General features: G+C 51.1%; 3 protein-coding genes and 1 non-coding gene across 15 annotated transcripts; 3 read left to right on the plus strand and 1 right to left on the minus strand.

Annotated features, from left to right (window-relative positions):
• Positions 1–1,274: 1,274 nt before the first annotated feature.
• On the minus strand, positions 1,275–15,058 carry TTI2 (TELO2 interacting protein 2). 12 transcript variants are annotated; one of them, XR_005841530.2, is made up of 9 exons: positions 14,422–15,058; positions 13,870–14,056; positions 13,324–13,416; positions 12,828–13,006; positions 12,599–12,742; positions 11,941–12,103; positions 11,558–11,672; positions 6,632–7,063; positions 1,275–3,517 (listed from the first exon to the last, which is right to left on the minus strand). XR_005841530.2 is itself a non-coding variant. In XM_004947576.5 (8 exons), exons 1-7 carry the CDS (start codon positions 14,988–14,990, stop codon positions 11,592–11,594), a joined length of 1,416 nt encoding a protein of 471 aa, XP_004947633.3. In that variant the 5' UTR covers positions 14,991–15,058; the 3' UTR covers positions 1,275–7,060; positions 11,558–11,591. The 12 variants fall into 12 exon arrangements, 2 of the variants coding, with proteins under 2 accessions (XP_004947633.3, XP_004947632.3); XR_005841529.2 differs by having other exon boundaries at positions 1,275–3,520; XR_005841528.2 differs by having other exon boundaries at positions 1,275–4,814.
• SLC18A1 (solute carrier family 18 member A1) lies at positions 1,665–8,060 on the plus strand. Its single transcript, XM_046903495.1, has 15 exons — positions 1,665–1,788; positions 2,063–2,438; positions 2,693–2,751; positions 2,956–3,039; positions 3,122–3,214; positions 3,441–3,530; positions 4,318–4,361; positions 4,451–4,511; positions 4,610–4,705; positions 6,174–6,252; positions 6,332–6,383; positions 6,516–6,579; positions 6,660–6,779; positions 6,947–7,080; positions 7,307–8,060. Exons 1-15 carry the CDS (start codon positions 1,665–1,667, stop codon positions 7,418–7,420), a joined length of 1,590 nt encoding a protein of 529 aa, XP_046759451.1. The 3' UTR covers positions 7,421–8,060.
• MAK16 (MAK16 homolog) lies at positions 8,403–11,567 on the plus strand. The gene is made up of 10 exons (XM_424533.8): positions 8,403–8,479; positions 8,858–8,907; positions 8,980–9,089; positions 9,207–9,271; positions 9,400–9,551; positions 9,879–9,933; positions 10,017–10,091; positions 10,297–10,407; positions 10,627–10,683; positions 10,956–11,567. The coding sequence occupies exons 1-10, from the start codon at positions 8,465–8,467 to the stop codon at positions 11,142–11,144; spliced, it is 879 nt and encodes a 292-aa protein (XP_424533.2). The 5' UTR covers positions 8,403–8,464; the 3' UTR covers positions 11,145–11,567.
• Positions 15,059–15,365: 307 nt separating the features above from the next.
• LOC112530192 lies at positions 15,366–15,459 on the plus strand. The gene has a single exon (XR_003071655.1). It is a non-coding gene; the product is annotated as a small nucleolar RNA U13 (small nucleolar RNA).
• The last annotated feature ends 165 nt before the right edge of the window (positions 15,460–15,624 follow it).

The following is a 15,624-nucleotide window of genomic DNA, read 5'->3' on the forward strand; positions in this document are numbered from 1 at the left end:
CCACATCCCTCAGTGCCACATCCCCACAGTTCTTGAACACCTCCAGGGATGGTGACCCAACTGCCACCCTCTGCAGCCTGTGCCAGAGACAGACCCTTCAGCAGGGTCTGTTTATGACAGGACAAGGGGAAATAGTTTCAAACCAAAGAGGAGAGAGATTTAGATTGGGTATAAGGAAAAGGTTTTTTATGATAAGGGTGGTGAAGCACTGGAACAGGTAGCCCAGAGCCCAGACAAGTGTAAGATGGAGACACCCAAGGTCAGGCTGCATGGGGCTCTGAGCACCTGATGGAGCTGTGGGTGTCCCTGCTCACTGTAGGGGAGTTGGACCAGATAGCCTTTAAAGGTCCCCTCCAACTCAAACAAGGGTTAGGGTTAGGTTAGGGTTAGGGATAGGGTTAGCTTTAGGTTAGGGTAGGGTTAGGGTTAGGGTAGGATTAGGGTTAGGGTTAGTGTTAGGGTTAGATGTAGGGTGATTCTATCAAATCCTATGATTCTATCAAATTCTGACTCACACGGAAATGAGCCCCCGTTCCTCATCCTGCTCTGACGCAGGAGGAGCTGCAGGGCTGCAACCACATCTCCATGGAAGACAGATGCTCATACCCTCTCCTGATAAGAGCTGCAATAAATTCCCTGGTAGCAGCAGCTCCCAGCACTCCGTCGTCAGCTCTGCACACTGGGATGCGTCCAGGGGTAAGGGTTTTGTTGCTGTGCTATGTGCTACAGGTTTGCACTGAGAGGGATGGAGTTTAGTCTTGAGATTCAGGGCAGCTTCAGCCTACTTGTCTTTATTTTCCTTGCTTCTTTACTCTTTCTCCCTGGTGACTTATACATAAAAATATCTATTTTCTTGCATTAATTCTATTTGGTCCTTGCTGTTACTTGGAGGTACGATGAGAAGCCATATTTCATTTTCAAGGTAGTGACTTGCATGGCACTCAGATCAGATGATAAAGGGTTTGGAGGCTTTGCTCTCTTCTTAATGAAGGAAATGATAAATATCACTGCCTGGGATCTCAGGAAATCCCAAGAGTGTTGGAGGCAGCTGTAGCTCAGGCTCCGCTCTGCTCATGTTGCTGCTTTGTTGCTAAAGCAGCCACAAGCTATAGGAACCCAAATGCTAATTGATCAGTTGGGTTGGTACAAACTTCTGATGGATATTTCAGTATGACTGAACAAGTTCCAACCTTAATCCTGTATGTTAGGCTTTTAAGTCCCGCATCTTGCTGTGACATTTCTATTAGGTCAAATGAAAAGACATGCAAAGTGAGTAAATTTCCTTTGAGACCCAATTTAATCTCCAAAGAACATACATGGAATACAAGATGTAGAGATTAGCACAGATAAGCTACCAGCTTGATTTATGCTTTGAGTCTTTGAAGGAATACTGAGATGATGCTTGCAGCAGGGTACAAGATGTCTCAAGAGAATGTAAAAGGGCTGGGGAGCACTCTGTCTCCTGACTGCAGCATTAAATGTGAGCTGGATGAAAGTGGAGTCTTTGAGAGCAAAGCTGGAACTCTCTGCTTCTCAGAACAGCACCCAGCTCATGTAGGAGATAAGTCGTGAACCTGAGGGAGGTGCTAACCCACAGCATCTTCTCCCAAGGTTGCAAGACATTGCTGGCCCTGACAGTGGAGCCAGGAGACCAAGCCCCAGCAATGCCCCCAGCAGCCATCCCCACGCCCCAGAGCTGGCTGGCACAGGGCCGGGCATCACGGAGGCTGGTGCTGGTGGTGGTGTTCGTCGCACTGCTGCTGGACAATATGCTGCTGACTGTTGTGGGTAGGGTGAGCACTGCAGGGATGGCTGCGGGCAGCTGGCGGTCTGTGCTGGGGACAAGCATGGGGACAGGATTGGGGATGGGTGTGGGGACAGGAGTGGGGATGGGTGTAGGGGCATGCCAGGGAAGAGCAGCGGGGACAGGCAGTGAGACAGCAATGGGGACAGCCATGGGGAAGGATGGGGGAAGGAGCTTCCAAGCATCAACACTGAGATAGCACCATCCAGTTCATATGCATGCTGAGCCACAGAATCAAGCAAACCCACTGATGAACACTCTCCTTGGCTTTTTTCCCAGTGCCTATCATCCCCACCTTCCTTTATACAACAGAATATGAAGGTGCCAACAGCTCTGCTGCCCCACATCAATCTGAGTCACCTCCCTCAGCCATCGAAGATCCTTTCTCCCCCATGTCCTCCTATTTTGACATCGGCACCATAACAACCTTGGACTCCCACAGCACTGTGGAGCTGCAGAAAGGGACCAGCGCCAGGCACTCACAGCATCTCCCCATGAGCTCCCCACCACCCAATGGCTGCCCACAGGGTGAGGAATTCCTCACGCAGGAGAACATGCGTGTGGGGCTGCTCTTTGCCTCCAAGGCTCTCGTCCAGCTCCTGGTCAACCCCAGCGTGGGGCTGCTGACCAACAGGTATGTCTGCAATCTACTGCTTGCTAGTCAAGTGGCAAAGATCTGCAGTTATATAATGATGGGATCCGGTGAGAGAATAGCAAAGAGGAGAGTGCAAGCACCACAATAGGAATGAATTCTGCCTTTTTTAAGAGCCTACAAATGGTTTGCAAGCTTGCATTATAAAATAAGCCTCACTAATGCTCAACATCATACCAAAACACTTCAGTACACATAGGCATAGCTGTACCAGACATACTTTTCTCTCATTCCAGGATAGGATACCACATTCCCATGTTCGTTGGTTTCATCATCATGTTCCTCTCCACGCTCAGTGAGTACCGCCCCTGATTTGCCCTTCACACACAGTAGGATGCCCCAAAATGAAAGCAGCAAAGGAGACAACCACCTGCCCTGTCCCCATGCATGAGAAGCAGGGGACAGGGAAGGACTCAGCTGGGCACAAGTGGTTGCTGCTGCACTTCAGCAGGGCTTTAGATGTGCAGCTCTGCTGGGCACTGTGTTTCTCCTTCTGCAGTGTTTGCATTCTCTGGCACCTACACGCTGCTGTTCATCGCTCGTGCTCTACAAGGTGTTGGTTCCTCCTTCTCATCAGTTGCAGGTGAGCATGTTGGGTCACTGCATGCCATGAAGCCCTATGCCAGTTGGGTTCAGTCATCACCTCGGGTTCTCTCTGCTCCCAGGCTTGGGCATGCTGGCCAGCATCTACACAGACGACTTTGAGAGAGGCAACGCCATGGGTATCGCCCTTGGAGGGTTGGCCTTGGGTGTGCTGAGTAAGGACCTGTGGCTGCCAGGGGCTCTACACCCACAGTATCCCCATGCTTTGCTGCTTGGTGCTGCTGAGCATCCTTGGTTCAGCCCTGGGGGAGGGGGGAAGGGGACCCCAGTCTCTGCTCCCCATCCATTTCCCGTGGTTCCACCGGTATAGTCCATCACTAGACATGGGTTTGGGTTAAAGCCAGTTGCCTGCTGCATGGTGACACAGCCTCTCCCTTGCAGTCGGGGCCCCGTTCGGCAGCGTGATGTACGAGTTTGTGGGGAAAGCCTCCCCCTTCCTGGTCCTGGCTTTCTTAGCCCTGCTGGATGGAGGTGAGGGGTCACGTAGTTAACCCAACCCAAAAGCAAACAACTCACCCAACCATAAACCAAAGCACGTGGAAAGACCAAAATGCAGCCACCTCAGGAAGAACTTCTCAGGGCTCTCACAATTAATACAGCATCAGTTACTCTCTTATTGCTAAACCATATGCTTCCCACCACCAGATGTGTGACACAGCAATACAGTACGAATTAGTCCCTCATTACTTAATGACCCCTTTGATTGCTTTAATGGCTCAAGTAGCACATCAGTCAAGCTCTATGAACAGAATTTCTCTGTAGAAGGCACACGTGGTGCTGCCTGCAGCATCTTCATCATAATACAAAGAAATGGGATGTTGCCTGTGAATGGCAATCCCTACTCTCTCTCTGTAGCTGTGTTACAGATTCAGGCCACGACAGCATTCAGAATTACAGATAGCAGAAACACATATTTTTAGTGGAAAGTATTAAGCTAATTAAATTAGATTCACAGTTACCATCTTTGCCTAGATGTAATGTAAGACATCTTTAATGGAGCATGTAAGAGACTCCGGAAAGTGAAATGTAAGCTCCCTGTGTTTGAAGCTTGTTTTTTTTCATCCCATTCTTTTCCATGTCTCATTTTGGCCATGCCCCATTTGAAATCCCGCAGCTGACAGCTCCCTGGATGATGCCCCAACAGCACAGCTTTGCATTCTTGGGGCTCTGCCAATGATTGGTGCCCCCCTGAAGGAAAAGCCACAGGGAAATTTGGCTTGGAGCAATACTGACAGCACTGTTCCCCCCCCCTCCCCAGGTTTGCAGCTGTGCATTCTGCAGCCCTCCAAGGTCTCCCCTGAGGTGAGTATGGGCACGATGCTGGGGCAGATGCTGCAGGTGGGGGTGGCTCAGCCCCCACCTGCAGCTCCCTAAGCCCCCATCTCAAGCAGAGCACCAGAGGCACACCAGTGCTCACCCTGCTGCGGGACCCCTATGTGCTGGTGGCTGCAGGTAACCTCTGCGTTCCCAATTGCCCCATTTCCTTGTTCCTACTCAACACAGCAGTAGGAGAAGCCTTAAACAGACACTTTCCCTTCTCTCCTCACCAGGAGCCCTCTGCTTCTCCAACATGGGGGTGGCCATGCTCGAGCCCACCTTGCCCATCTGGATGATGCAAACCATGTGCTCCCCCAAATGGCAGCTTGGTAGGTGCTTCACTTTGCAGTCCGTGCTCCTCAGCAGTAGCTTGATGCAGTTTGGCCAGAGTGGATCCTGCTGGGCACTGCGGGATGGGCTGAATATCTCTTATATCATCTTAAAAGGAAGAAAACATATTCCCACAGAGTGATGCCAGGCTGTGTGCTGCTCCGGTTTCAGCAGGAAATGTCCTTGTTGGTAGCTATACAATGTGCTTTTCACTATTATTAAAGAAATGGTATAGAATCAGTCTCCCTACCACAGCAATAATGGTGGAAAAAAGGCTGAGTAGATCAGCGTCATGCTGGGCTGAAGTCATGGCAGCCAGATGGGTTTTGCAGAGGCAGCTCTCAGTAGAACACAGCCATTTAGAGATGGTGCATGCTAACTACCAGCTGCCTTGAAAATGTGATATGGAGATAGCACTGTCTGTCCTATAAAAACAAAAACTAATTGTTCTAAAATCCAGTTGGCTGGGAAATAACCTGGGGGACACCCCAGGCAACACTTAGAACCCAAACTGAATTGCAATCTGGGAGCAGCAGGGCTGAGATAACCCTCCTAATCAAGTTATTCCCTGGTCAGGCAGCAGCATCCGTCCCAGTAAGAGCTCAGGATGATTTGTGTGATTGAACACAGGTGGGTGAGAGTAAGGCAGCACCTCAGGGGACTCAGAGCTGCTTTGTCCACTGTTGAAATCAAAGGGATTTTTGGAATTACCAAGAAATGGGGAGAGAGCAGTGAGCTGGCAGCAAGAAACCCCCAAATGCACTGTACCTGAGATCTGGGAGTGGTCTGCATTTAGATACACTTCAACCGAAGTCCCCTACCTGAAAAGCTCTCATAAACACAAAGAGCTTCATTTACCCGCTTCCATAATTCTGAGAAAAGTGAATAAATAAAACAGAAGAGCTTGGACTAAACCTGCAGAATTAATAGTGCTCTGTAACTGTCAAAGAGGAGAAAGTTAAATATAACTCTGTGTGTTTCAATGAGGAAGTTGTCTTAGTGAAATATAGCTGATGTGTTTTATCCACAGTCAGCAGGAGAGTATATTAAAAATAAACAACTGGTAAATCAGCAAGCAGCTCAAATATTGACTTTTGACTCATAATGATCCCTAAGCTTAACATTCAAGCAGCTATTTTATCTCTCTTTATTTAGCCAAAAGCAGAAGGCAAGGGGAGAAAGATGGACAAGGAAGAAGTGATGACAGGAGAGAAGGATGGGGACAGAAAGCTCTGTAGTTGGCTGCACCTGGCTCAAATCTGGGTGACTCAGTTTCTCACCCCTGCAGAAAGAAAACTCACTTTCTGTGCCTCTCTCTGCCTTCACAGAGGAGCAGTGGGGCTGTGACAAAGAGAGCAAGGAGAAGAACCACAGAGCCTAGGGGCACGCACAGCGTGTGTGCTGGATGCTTGCTGATTCCTTGCATTTGCAGAGGGATTGCACACTCTCTTTTATTCTCCCCCCTAGGGATGGCATTCCTTCCTGCCAGTGTATCTTACCTCATTGGAACCAATCTCTTCGGGCTCCTGGCTAACAAAATAGGCCGGTAAGCGAACAGCAGCGACCACAGCAAGGATCCTGCTTGCATATGCTGAAGGCATCACCCTCTGCTGCCCTCCTTGCAGGTGGCTGTGCTCCCTGATCGGTATGGCTGTGGTGGGGATCAGTCTGCTCTGTGTGAGTACTGCAGGGCAGCTCTGAGACCTGCTCAGGGATGGCACCACAGACCTTTCTCACAGAACTATGCTGTGCCTCCTCACCTTGGAGCTCTTCTGGCCTCATTCACACCTTCTCTCTTTCCTCTCTAAGGTACCTCTGGCAAAAAATATTTATGGGCTGATTGGCCCAAATGGTGGGCTTGGCTTCGCCATAGGTAAGTGGTCAGTCTGTACAATTCCCAGCACTGCTCTGGGAAAAGGCAATACCTCATGATATCGTGCTTGCTCTGGGCAGGAATGGTGGACTCCTCCATGATGCCTATTATGGGTTACCTCGTGGACCTTCGCCACACCTCTGTCTACGGCAATGTCTATGCCATCGCAGATGTTGCCTTCTGCATGGGCTTTGCAATTGGTATGGGGTGATGTTCTCAATGTGTTCTTCCACCCAGTGTTTAATGGCAGCAACTGGAACTGAGTCTGTAGGACAGCCACTGCAGACTTCAGACCCCCTCCAAAGTAGAAGAGCACCTTTTGCTCTTTTCCTGCCTCCTGAGCCTTTGTTCATGTTTCAATGTGCAGGTCCATCAACAGGCGGCGCGATCGTACGAGCTATTGGGTTTCCCTGGCTGATGGTCATCATTGGAGTTACCAACATTGCTTATGCTCCTCTCTGCTGGTTCTTGCGAAGCCCTCCTGCTAAAGAGGAGAAGATAGTGAGTGTACTTTATTGCCCTAAAGTATAGGAGCTTGATAATCCAGAGATATGTGGAGGGAATTAGGATAAATTAGCCAGGGACTGTGTCGTCTTAATTCATAGCTTGTGTTCCCTGGGCAAAAGTTGTTGGTTGCTTTGGCTTTCTCTAAAGGTAGTAACGCTTCCATTTATTCTTAAAATTAATGGCCATTTTTACTAAAGCATCACTTCTCTCTTTTATGTAGGCAATCTTAAGCCAGGAAGGCCCCATGCAAACCAAAAGCTCCACCGCTCAGAAGCCCCTGTGGGATTTCCCTCTCACAGACAACAGTGATGTGGAGGCAGAGAATGCAGAATAGCAGCAAGGCTGCATGTCCTGCTTGAAGCTATGTTAAATTCACAGAGCAATGTCTCTCTCAGCACCCAGGAATAACCCAGACTCCCCCAAGACCTGTGGGCGCGTGACGGACATGGGCTGTATGTTCAGCTGTTCTCCTGGCACTCAGTCCACATCAGGGAACGCACACCCAGGACTTGGAGGCTCCCTGCCCAACTATGCCACCCCTTTGCTGGGTGACATCCAGGAAGGCCACTCAAAATCCCTCTCAGCTGTAAAAAACTTACGATGTAGAGAATGATACCATGCTGTCCTGGGCTGTCAGCCCACACAGTAGGGATAAGACCAACACCTCTCCCACACAAATTGCATTCGTTAGCGTCTTTTAAAGTGCTTACTGCTTTTAGAAGCACCAGAGAAAACCAAAATGAAGTCAGCAGCTTCAGGACATCTTTTCCTCCAGAGTTCTGCTGTAATCCCCAGCACAAAACCCTTCTGTACCAACAGGATCCAATAAAGACACCTCTGTCCTGTTGATGTGGTCCATGCTCACCTGAAGGCGGTTTTAACGTTGCTGTCCTGGTACAGCTCCTGTGCTTTCTATTTATGTGCTATTCATGGCTGCTCACATTGCCCTTCTACCACTGGTGAAGAACCCTTCAGAAATACACTTAAATATAAGGCTGAAAGTTTTAAACCTTTAGGCACTGCTTCAGCCAACGAAGCCACAGAGTTCACTCGTTATTACAGTGACAGAGCATTTCCACAGACGCCTTTAGCTGAGATGAGGTAACGGGATGTTTGTGATCCCAACCTATCGCAACGAGTAGCTTCATTTAATGTCCATTTTTGCAACTCCCCGGCCATCAGCTGAGGGAATCACCCCGCGCAGCTTCTCCCGCCGCACTGCAACACCCACCCCTCGCTCCGCCGCCATGACAGGCCCGCAGCTCTCGCGAGATCCTCGCAAAAAGTCTCGCGAGACTTACGCGAGACTCTCGCCTCCCGGATGCCCCGCCCCCTTCCGGTGATGGCGGCGCGCTAGGCCGCGCGGCTCGGCGGCACCATGCACTCGGACGACGTGAGTCCGCCGCGCGGTTCGGTTCGGTTCGATCCGTCCCCACTAGGCGGCCACGCCGCAGCTAATTAGTGGCCACCCTGGGGATGGGTCGGTTGCGTCCTGCTCGGGCAGTCCCTCCCAGCCGCGGGAAAATAACACGTGGAGGCGGCTGCATCGGGGGGCAGAAGCATTGCTGGGGCAGAAGCATTGCTAGGGCGGATGTGCTGGGGAGGGGTAAAGGGGGACTTGGGGGAGGGGGGGGGGTGCACCTCCCGTTATGCTGCACCTCCACCCTGTACCATCAGAGTGGGTTCCCTCTGTTACAGCCTTGCTTGCTCCAGGGATTGAAGGGGTTATAGGGTCCCGGGGTGCTCGCTGACCTCTGGTTTGTCCCTGCAGATTGTCTGGGACACGCTCGGAAACAAGCAGTTCTGCTCCTACAAGATCAGGTGAGTGTGTATGGATGTAGGGGCAGCGCGCCCAGGCAATGCACAGCTCCATCTTACAGCTCTTCCTTCCAGAACCAAAACTCAGAGCTTCTGCCGCAATGAATACAACCTGACTGGGCTGTGCAACCGCTCCTCCTGCCCGCTGGCCAACAGCCAGTATGCAACCATCCGTGAGGAGAAGGGTGAGTGCTGGGGCAGCCTCTGCTCACAGCCCTGGGCCTGCAGGAACAACCCTGAGCTCCGGCTCTGTGCCCCAGCCCGTGCTCAGGTCTCAGTGGGGGTCACGTTCTTCTCTATAGGCCGATGCTACCTGTACATGAAGACCATAGAGCGCGCTCCATTTCCCCGTCGGCTGTGGGAGCGGGTGAGTTGATGAGAGCAGGCTGCTAACCAAGCACGCTCCAACTTCATGTACCTACAGGGCAGGGGACAGTGAAGCTCCTCCCAAGTGCAGATGTGTCACCTTCACTCCACCCTTCCCATTTTCCCCAGGTCCTCCTGAGCAAGAACTATGAGAAAGCACTGGAGGAGATAGATGAGAATCTCATCTACTGGCCACGGTTCATCCGACACAAATGCAAGCAGCGGTTCACTAAGATCACACAGTACCTCATCCGCATCCGGAAGCTGACTCTAAAGAGACAGTAAGTGACAGCAAGAGTGATTCTGTTGGTTTGACTTAAAGCTGTCACCCATGCCCTGAGCTCTTGTCATAGGCTGTGTGCAGAGCCTTTTCCTGGCTCCACTGCACCTGTAGCATGTGCTGTTTTCCTGCTGGCTTTGGCAGGCTTCTAAATGAACCTGGTTTAAACTGATGTAACAACATCTTATTATGCATAGATAGATGCACCTAAACTTGTTACACCCACATTTCTAATGATGCAGCTGCTGGTTGTTGTTCTGAGCAAGCATTTGCCCATCTGCTACACAAGAGGCTGAAAGGTTCATTAAGCAGCTCTTGTTCCCTGCAGGAGGAAGATCGTTCCATTAAGCAGAAAGATTGAAAGGCGAGAGAAGAGAAGAGAGGTAATGACTCTTATCATCTCCTGGCTGTTGCTTCTGTTTCTCATGCCTTTGAGAACTAACACAGGTCCTTTTTGCTCTCTTAGGAGAAAGCCCTGATTGCTGCTCAGCTGGATAATGCTATTGAGAAGGAACTGCTGGAGAGATTGAAGCAGGATACAGTAAGAATCACTGCCTTCACAGCACAGCAGTAAAACTGCTTCTGCTGCCTCTGTCCTTTCCCAAAATGCTGAGCTCCTCATTTTTCAGGAGTGCCTATTTCAGCCCAGTATGGCATAACTGTACAGGCCTCAGATGACTCCACTACCAATGCCTGCTTCCCCCTGGACTTACAGAAAATATATATATATTTTTCTTTTTCTTCAGTATGGAGACATTTACAACTTCCCTATTCATGCCTTTGACAAAGCCCTACAGCAGCAGGATGCAGAAAGTGAGAGCGAGTCTGACATGGAAAAGGAAGATGATGATGATGAGGTAATGCTTTCAACCAGAGCATCACAGCTAACCCTCCCTTGAGCTGGTGCAACAGCTCTAATTCACCTGCAGACCGAGCATTCAGAGTTTGTGCCAGGGGAGGGGAACAGATCAGAAGTGAATACAGAAAAAGCATGTGCAGGTGATGGCCTTCATGGCTGCTACACTGTGAATTGTGATGGGTATTTCTCAGCCCACTTCTGACTTTGTTTCCTACAGGACAAAGATAAAAGAGAGTTTGTGGAAGCAGATGACAGTGACCTCAGCGACTTTGAGGTAAGTGAAGCAGTAGGTATAAACCGTCAAGCTAAACTGTTTGAAAGTAACCTCTGCCAGCCTGGGAGCTCTGGTGATGGGATAAGAGCTAGTAAATCACATTTGTGGGATATAATGATACCATTGGACTGTAGAGTGCCCACCACAGCCTAGTTGCTCTGGCTAGACAGCTGGGAGCCAGGAGTTATAAAATGGAATTGGATACACAAGATAATTTTGCAGAAAGTGGAGGCTTAGTTGTACAGCGTGCTCTGATTCTTTTCCTTTCTCAGGACATGGATAAGTTAGAGACAAGCAGTGAAGAGGAGCAGGAAGATGAGGAAGAAACAGAGAAGAAAGCGACTCACTCCAAATCTAAAGGGAAAACTCCTTTGAAAGGACCGACCAGAAGAAAACGCCCTTACATTGAAATAGAGTATGAGGAAGAAACAGAGCCAGCCTCCAAAACAAAAGTGTCCTGACTCTCTCCTGAACTCGCATTTTTTGCTGAATGACAACACCATGTGTCCACTAGAACTCCTGCAGCTTTCACCACTTTAAACAGGATTATCAAAAATTGCTTTTTCAATATTGTAGCTGGTTAATTTTTTTTTAAATGAGATAAGGATTTGTCCTGAGCCCAGGCAATTGCAACAAGTCTGTATAACTGTTGTACAGAGCATAGTTCTAAGAAAACTTCCCCAACTTCCTGACAGCCATGTGTGGCTCAGCAAGGACTGCTCCACAAAAGAACCTGGACTGGGGACAGTGCTGCTTTGTTCTGGAGCTGGAGCAGCCTGCATGGGGCTAGGAGAGCACTCAAGCAAACCTTGTTTGAGGGAGGTATGAGGCAAAAGAGGAGGAGAAAGTAACTTAAATAAAAAAAATACTTTACTGTACAAAAAGCAGAGTGAACATTCAGTCGTGCCTCACGTGTTCTCTTGCACTCTCCTGATGCATTCCCGTACACGGTTCTCCTCACAGCAGCTGTACACGCCTTCCAGCAGAATCTGAAACAGGAAAAGCATCAGTTTCCAGTGCCTTGGCACACTGCGATGTGTGGTGCAATCAACTGTGCCCAGATACCCTTGGGATCAATACAAAAGTGTATTATCCGTTGCTATATATCAGGTCCTCTATCAATTAAGCCAAGTACTAACAGGGTGGGTGGAAATACTGTTGGGTTTAAGAAATGGGTGGGCTCTTAAATACACCATGCTTTTTTTTTTTTTTAAGGTGGAGGAGCAGAGATAAATTCTTACTGGGTCCCCAGCTCACCTTCACTTGTCCTTCAGAGCACCGATCCAGCAGGATGAGGCACTCAGTGGCTCTCTGGAGCAAGGCAGCTCTCACTGGCTCTGGTGTTGAGCCCTGGTCAGTGTGGACATCCCAGATCATCTTCAGCAGGGCTTTGAGCAGCACAGGGATCCTGCATGGCATTCTGAAAAGGGAAAGAGCGTGCATGCCTTAATATAAAACCTCTCTGTAAGCCAGGCGACGGCACAGCCTTGCCTTGCAGTTCCAGGCAGAAGCTGTTAGTGGCTATTTACACGTGAAGCTGGATTACAGGAAACAAGTGCTTCAGTGATTAGGCTGAAGGAAGTTGCCTCTTTCTGAATGCCCACCAGAGGAAAGACACAGGCCCTGAACACAGAGGTAACTTTAACAGCACAGGACTTGCTCCACAACTGCCACACAGAGCGCACAGATTTACTTTTTAGGCAAGGTTATGATTCTAGAGCAGGAAAAAGATAAAAACAAACTTAGCTTCTGGGCAAGGTTTTTCAGGAATGCAGTCATGCTGGTGATTGCTCCCTGTGAGGCTTCCCTCCAGGTTACAAGGCTTTTGCCTCAGATAACACTAAATGCAGCTTTGAAAAAGCCAATATCCATTCAGGATACGCTTTCTGCAGCATCCTTCACCCCAGACCAGTACCTGGGCCAAGCATGCTCTATGGTGCACTGCAGTGTCTCCAGTATTCCCAGTCTGGCTTCTTCCTCAGGGCCATCAGAGACTTCCAGGTAACCCAGGATAACCCTCTCTAGCCTCTTCAGGTGCCGTGCTATCAGGATGCCAAGTCTGTTGACAGAAAGCACACACTGAGGAGAGAGATGTATACCAGGGACAAAACAAGGCCCTGCAGGGTTGTGGTTGCTGCTCTCACCTCTGCACAAAGGCAGGCAGGGTTTTGGCGTACACCTGCCGCAGCGCGAGCCGATGCTCCGGCTCCATGTGGGTCAGAACCAGCTGTAACACCTCATCACAGGGTGAGGTTGGCCTGGGCTGCTGCCGCTGTGCTCTCTCCAGGACTGGCAGCAAGTCCAGCAGGCACAGCAGTACTGCCTGGTGCAGGACAGGAAATCTGGGCAGTACCTCTGACATAAATTACACAGTTTCCAGCCCCTACAGCTGCAGCCCCCATAGACTTCTACTGCCTACTTCCCCTCTGGCTGGTCCTCTTCAGCAAGGCTGCCACCTCCTTTGACACTGGTTCCTGAAATTTGCTGAGTTACTTTGTCCCCTGGACACAAGCATCTGCTGTTAAAAGCCTGAACTGTGAGCAAATAGGTTCTGCCTCCTCATACCTTTAGCTGCCTATCCTACATAGGGCTGATATGCAATACCATAGGGCAGATTAAAATTAAGTTCTGCTATCCTACCTGGATGAGAGGAGCCTCTCGTGAGTAGAGGTGATTGTAAAGGGCATGGTACACAACCTGAGCCCTGTTGAACTGGCACAGATCAGCACCTGGCTGAAAGAGAGCACACAACATTATTCCCAAGTACCACCTTTAGTACTCACTTAACCTAATCACAGAGGAAAGTCTTCACAAACCTAGGCTTTGTGAAAACAGCACTCATAAACATTAGGAACATTGCTTACAAGAAAGTGGGACCAGGTGCCATAGCAAATGCAGCTTGAACCCTGCCATGCTCAGGAGCAACCACTTTCCCTTGCCTCCCCAGCTGCTGCTTTGCAGTTCCACTGGCATTAATTTAATACCCTGCCCTGTAAATCGCTGTTAGGTTGATACATGCTGCAACAGATAGGAGAAATACAAACTTAAAAACAGAGACAGCATGGAGCAAAGGGGAAAATTACAAGGCTAACAGAGGAACCAGGAACAGAAGTCTGGAAGCTTGACGGGCATCCAACCCACTCTTCCTTCAAACAACAGCCAGAAGGAGATTGAACTTCCCCTTACCACATTGAGAACGATGTGGTGCAGGCAGTGCACACCCAGGACTTTATTCTCCTCCCGGTAGTCGTCCGAGATAAGCAGTGATGCAGGGAGGACGCGCTCCAGGTGCTGGCTGAGCCATGGCCGAGTGATGTGCAGCAGTGTCCAGGAGAAGACGTGCTTGGTGGCCGGGTTGCACTTCCAGGTGTCTCTAGGAATACAAACAGGAGCCCAGAGAATCACTGAATAGTTTGAGTTGGAAGTTGCAATAAACTTTTTCCTTATATCAAGCCCAAATCTCCCCTCTTTTACTATGAAACCATTTCCCCTTGTTTTATCACAACAGACCCTACTAAGGAATCCATTCCTTTAGATAATGAGAGGCTGCTTTGAGCTCTCTCCAGAGCCTCCTCTTCCCCAGGCCGCACACCCCCAGCCCTCAGCCCGTCCTCACAGGGGAGGCGCTCCATCCCTCGGATCATTTCCGTGGCCCTCCTTGTAACGTGAGCTCACCCTGCACGAAGTCACACCAAATCCCCCCACGTTTCCCACCCAGGGCCCGCTCCTCCTACTCACTTGCCCAGCCGCGGCCTCAGCAGCCCCATTATCGCCGCGAATCCTCCTTCCTCCTCTTCCTTCCTCCCCCGAAGGAGCTCCGCCACCGTCCCGCAGCCCGCGGCCCGCACCAGCGCCGCCAACAGCTCCGCGGCCACCGCGCGGGACCCGGCGCTGCTCCAGGCGCCCTCCGCGAGGTGCGTCACCGCCAGCACGTAGATGTGCCCCATCACTCGCCGCAGGACCGGCTCCACCGCGGGCCCCAGCGACTCCTCGGCCTTGGCAGCCTCCAGCTTAGCGAGGAGCCGCAGGAACACGCGGCCAACATCGGCCGCTCTCTCAGCAGCGGCAGCGTAGGCGCCGTCCCCGTCGCGGAGCTCAGCCGCGTCCTGCTCGCGCTCCGGGAGTGCCGCGAAGGCGCTCAGCGCGGCCGCCAACTCGCCCAGCGCGGCGGGGCTCCCGGCCCCGAGCAGCCACCGCGGCTCCGCGGCCTCCAGCAGCGCTCCCAGCTCCGTGACCACACCGGGCCGCTGGGAGAGGAGCTGTCCGAGCTGCCGGAGCACCTGCTCGGCCGGCGGCTGCGGCTCCATGGTACCCCGCGGCCTACACTGCTCCGAGAGCCCCGCAGCGCCTCACAGCGAACGGCCGCTGCTTTCCCGCTGCCGTAAACCGCACCACGGCCACAAAGCGCGCCGCTGTCGTAAAACAGTATCCCTGCTGTAAATAGGGAAAGTGGGCGTGGCGTCGCGCGAATAAATTAGCATAGAAAAAGAGGAGCCGGCACGGGGGATCCCGCGGCCCTGAGGACGCGTAGAAAGAGGTGATGAGAGCAGACCCGAGCTGTACCCGTAGGGGAAGGCCGAAGGGTGCAAACAAAAACGGGAACAAGGGAAGAAGGCCGCCTCGCCGTAAGCTATGGGTGAGGGGCGCGGCAGTACGAGCGGGCGTGGAGCAGCACCATCCCGATCCTTCCGGTTCATAGCAAATGATGAATGGGAGTTGCACGCGGCTGCGTGACGTGTGCGCCCTTTGTTACGACGTGCACAGCCCCTTCTGAGCGCCGGAGGGTTCCTTTGCACCCAACAGCAGCTTTGTGCCATTGTACCTTTTAATTACGGGAGCATAACAATTAGCTCCGTTTGGGGTTCTGCTCACGATTGGGGTTTCCCGTTTTCACGGTGTTTGGGAGTACTCAAACCCCGCTGTTGCACAGCCGTGCTGTTT

The sequence above is a fragment of the Gallus gallus genome, chromosome 22, assembly GCF_016699485.2.
Source record: "Gallus gallus isolate bGalGal1 chromosome 22, bGalGal1.mat.broiler.GRCg7b, whole genome shotgun sequence".
In the NCBI taxonomy this organism is placed as follows: Eukaryota; Metazoa; Chordata; class Aves; order Galliformes; family Phasianidae; genus Gallus; species Gallus gallus.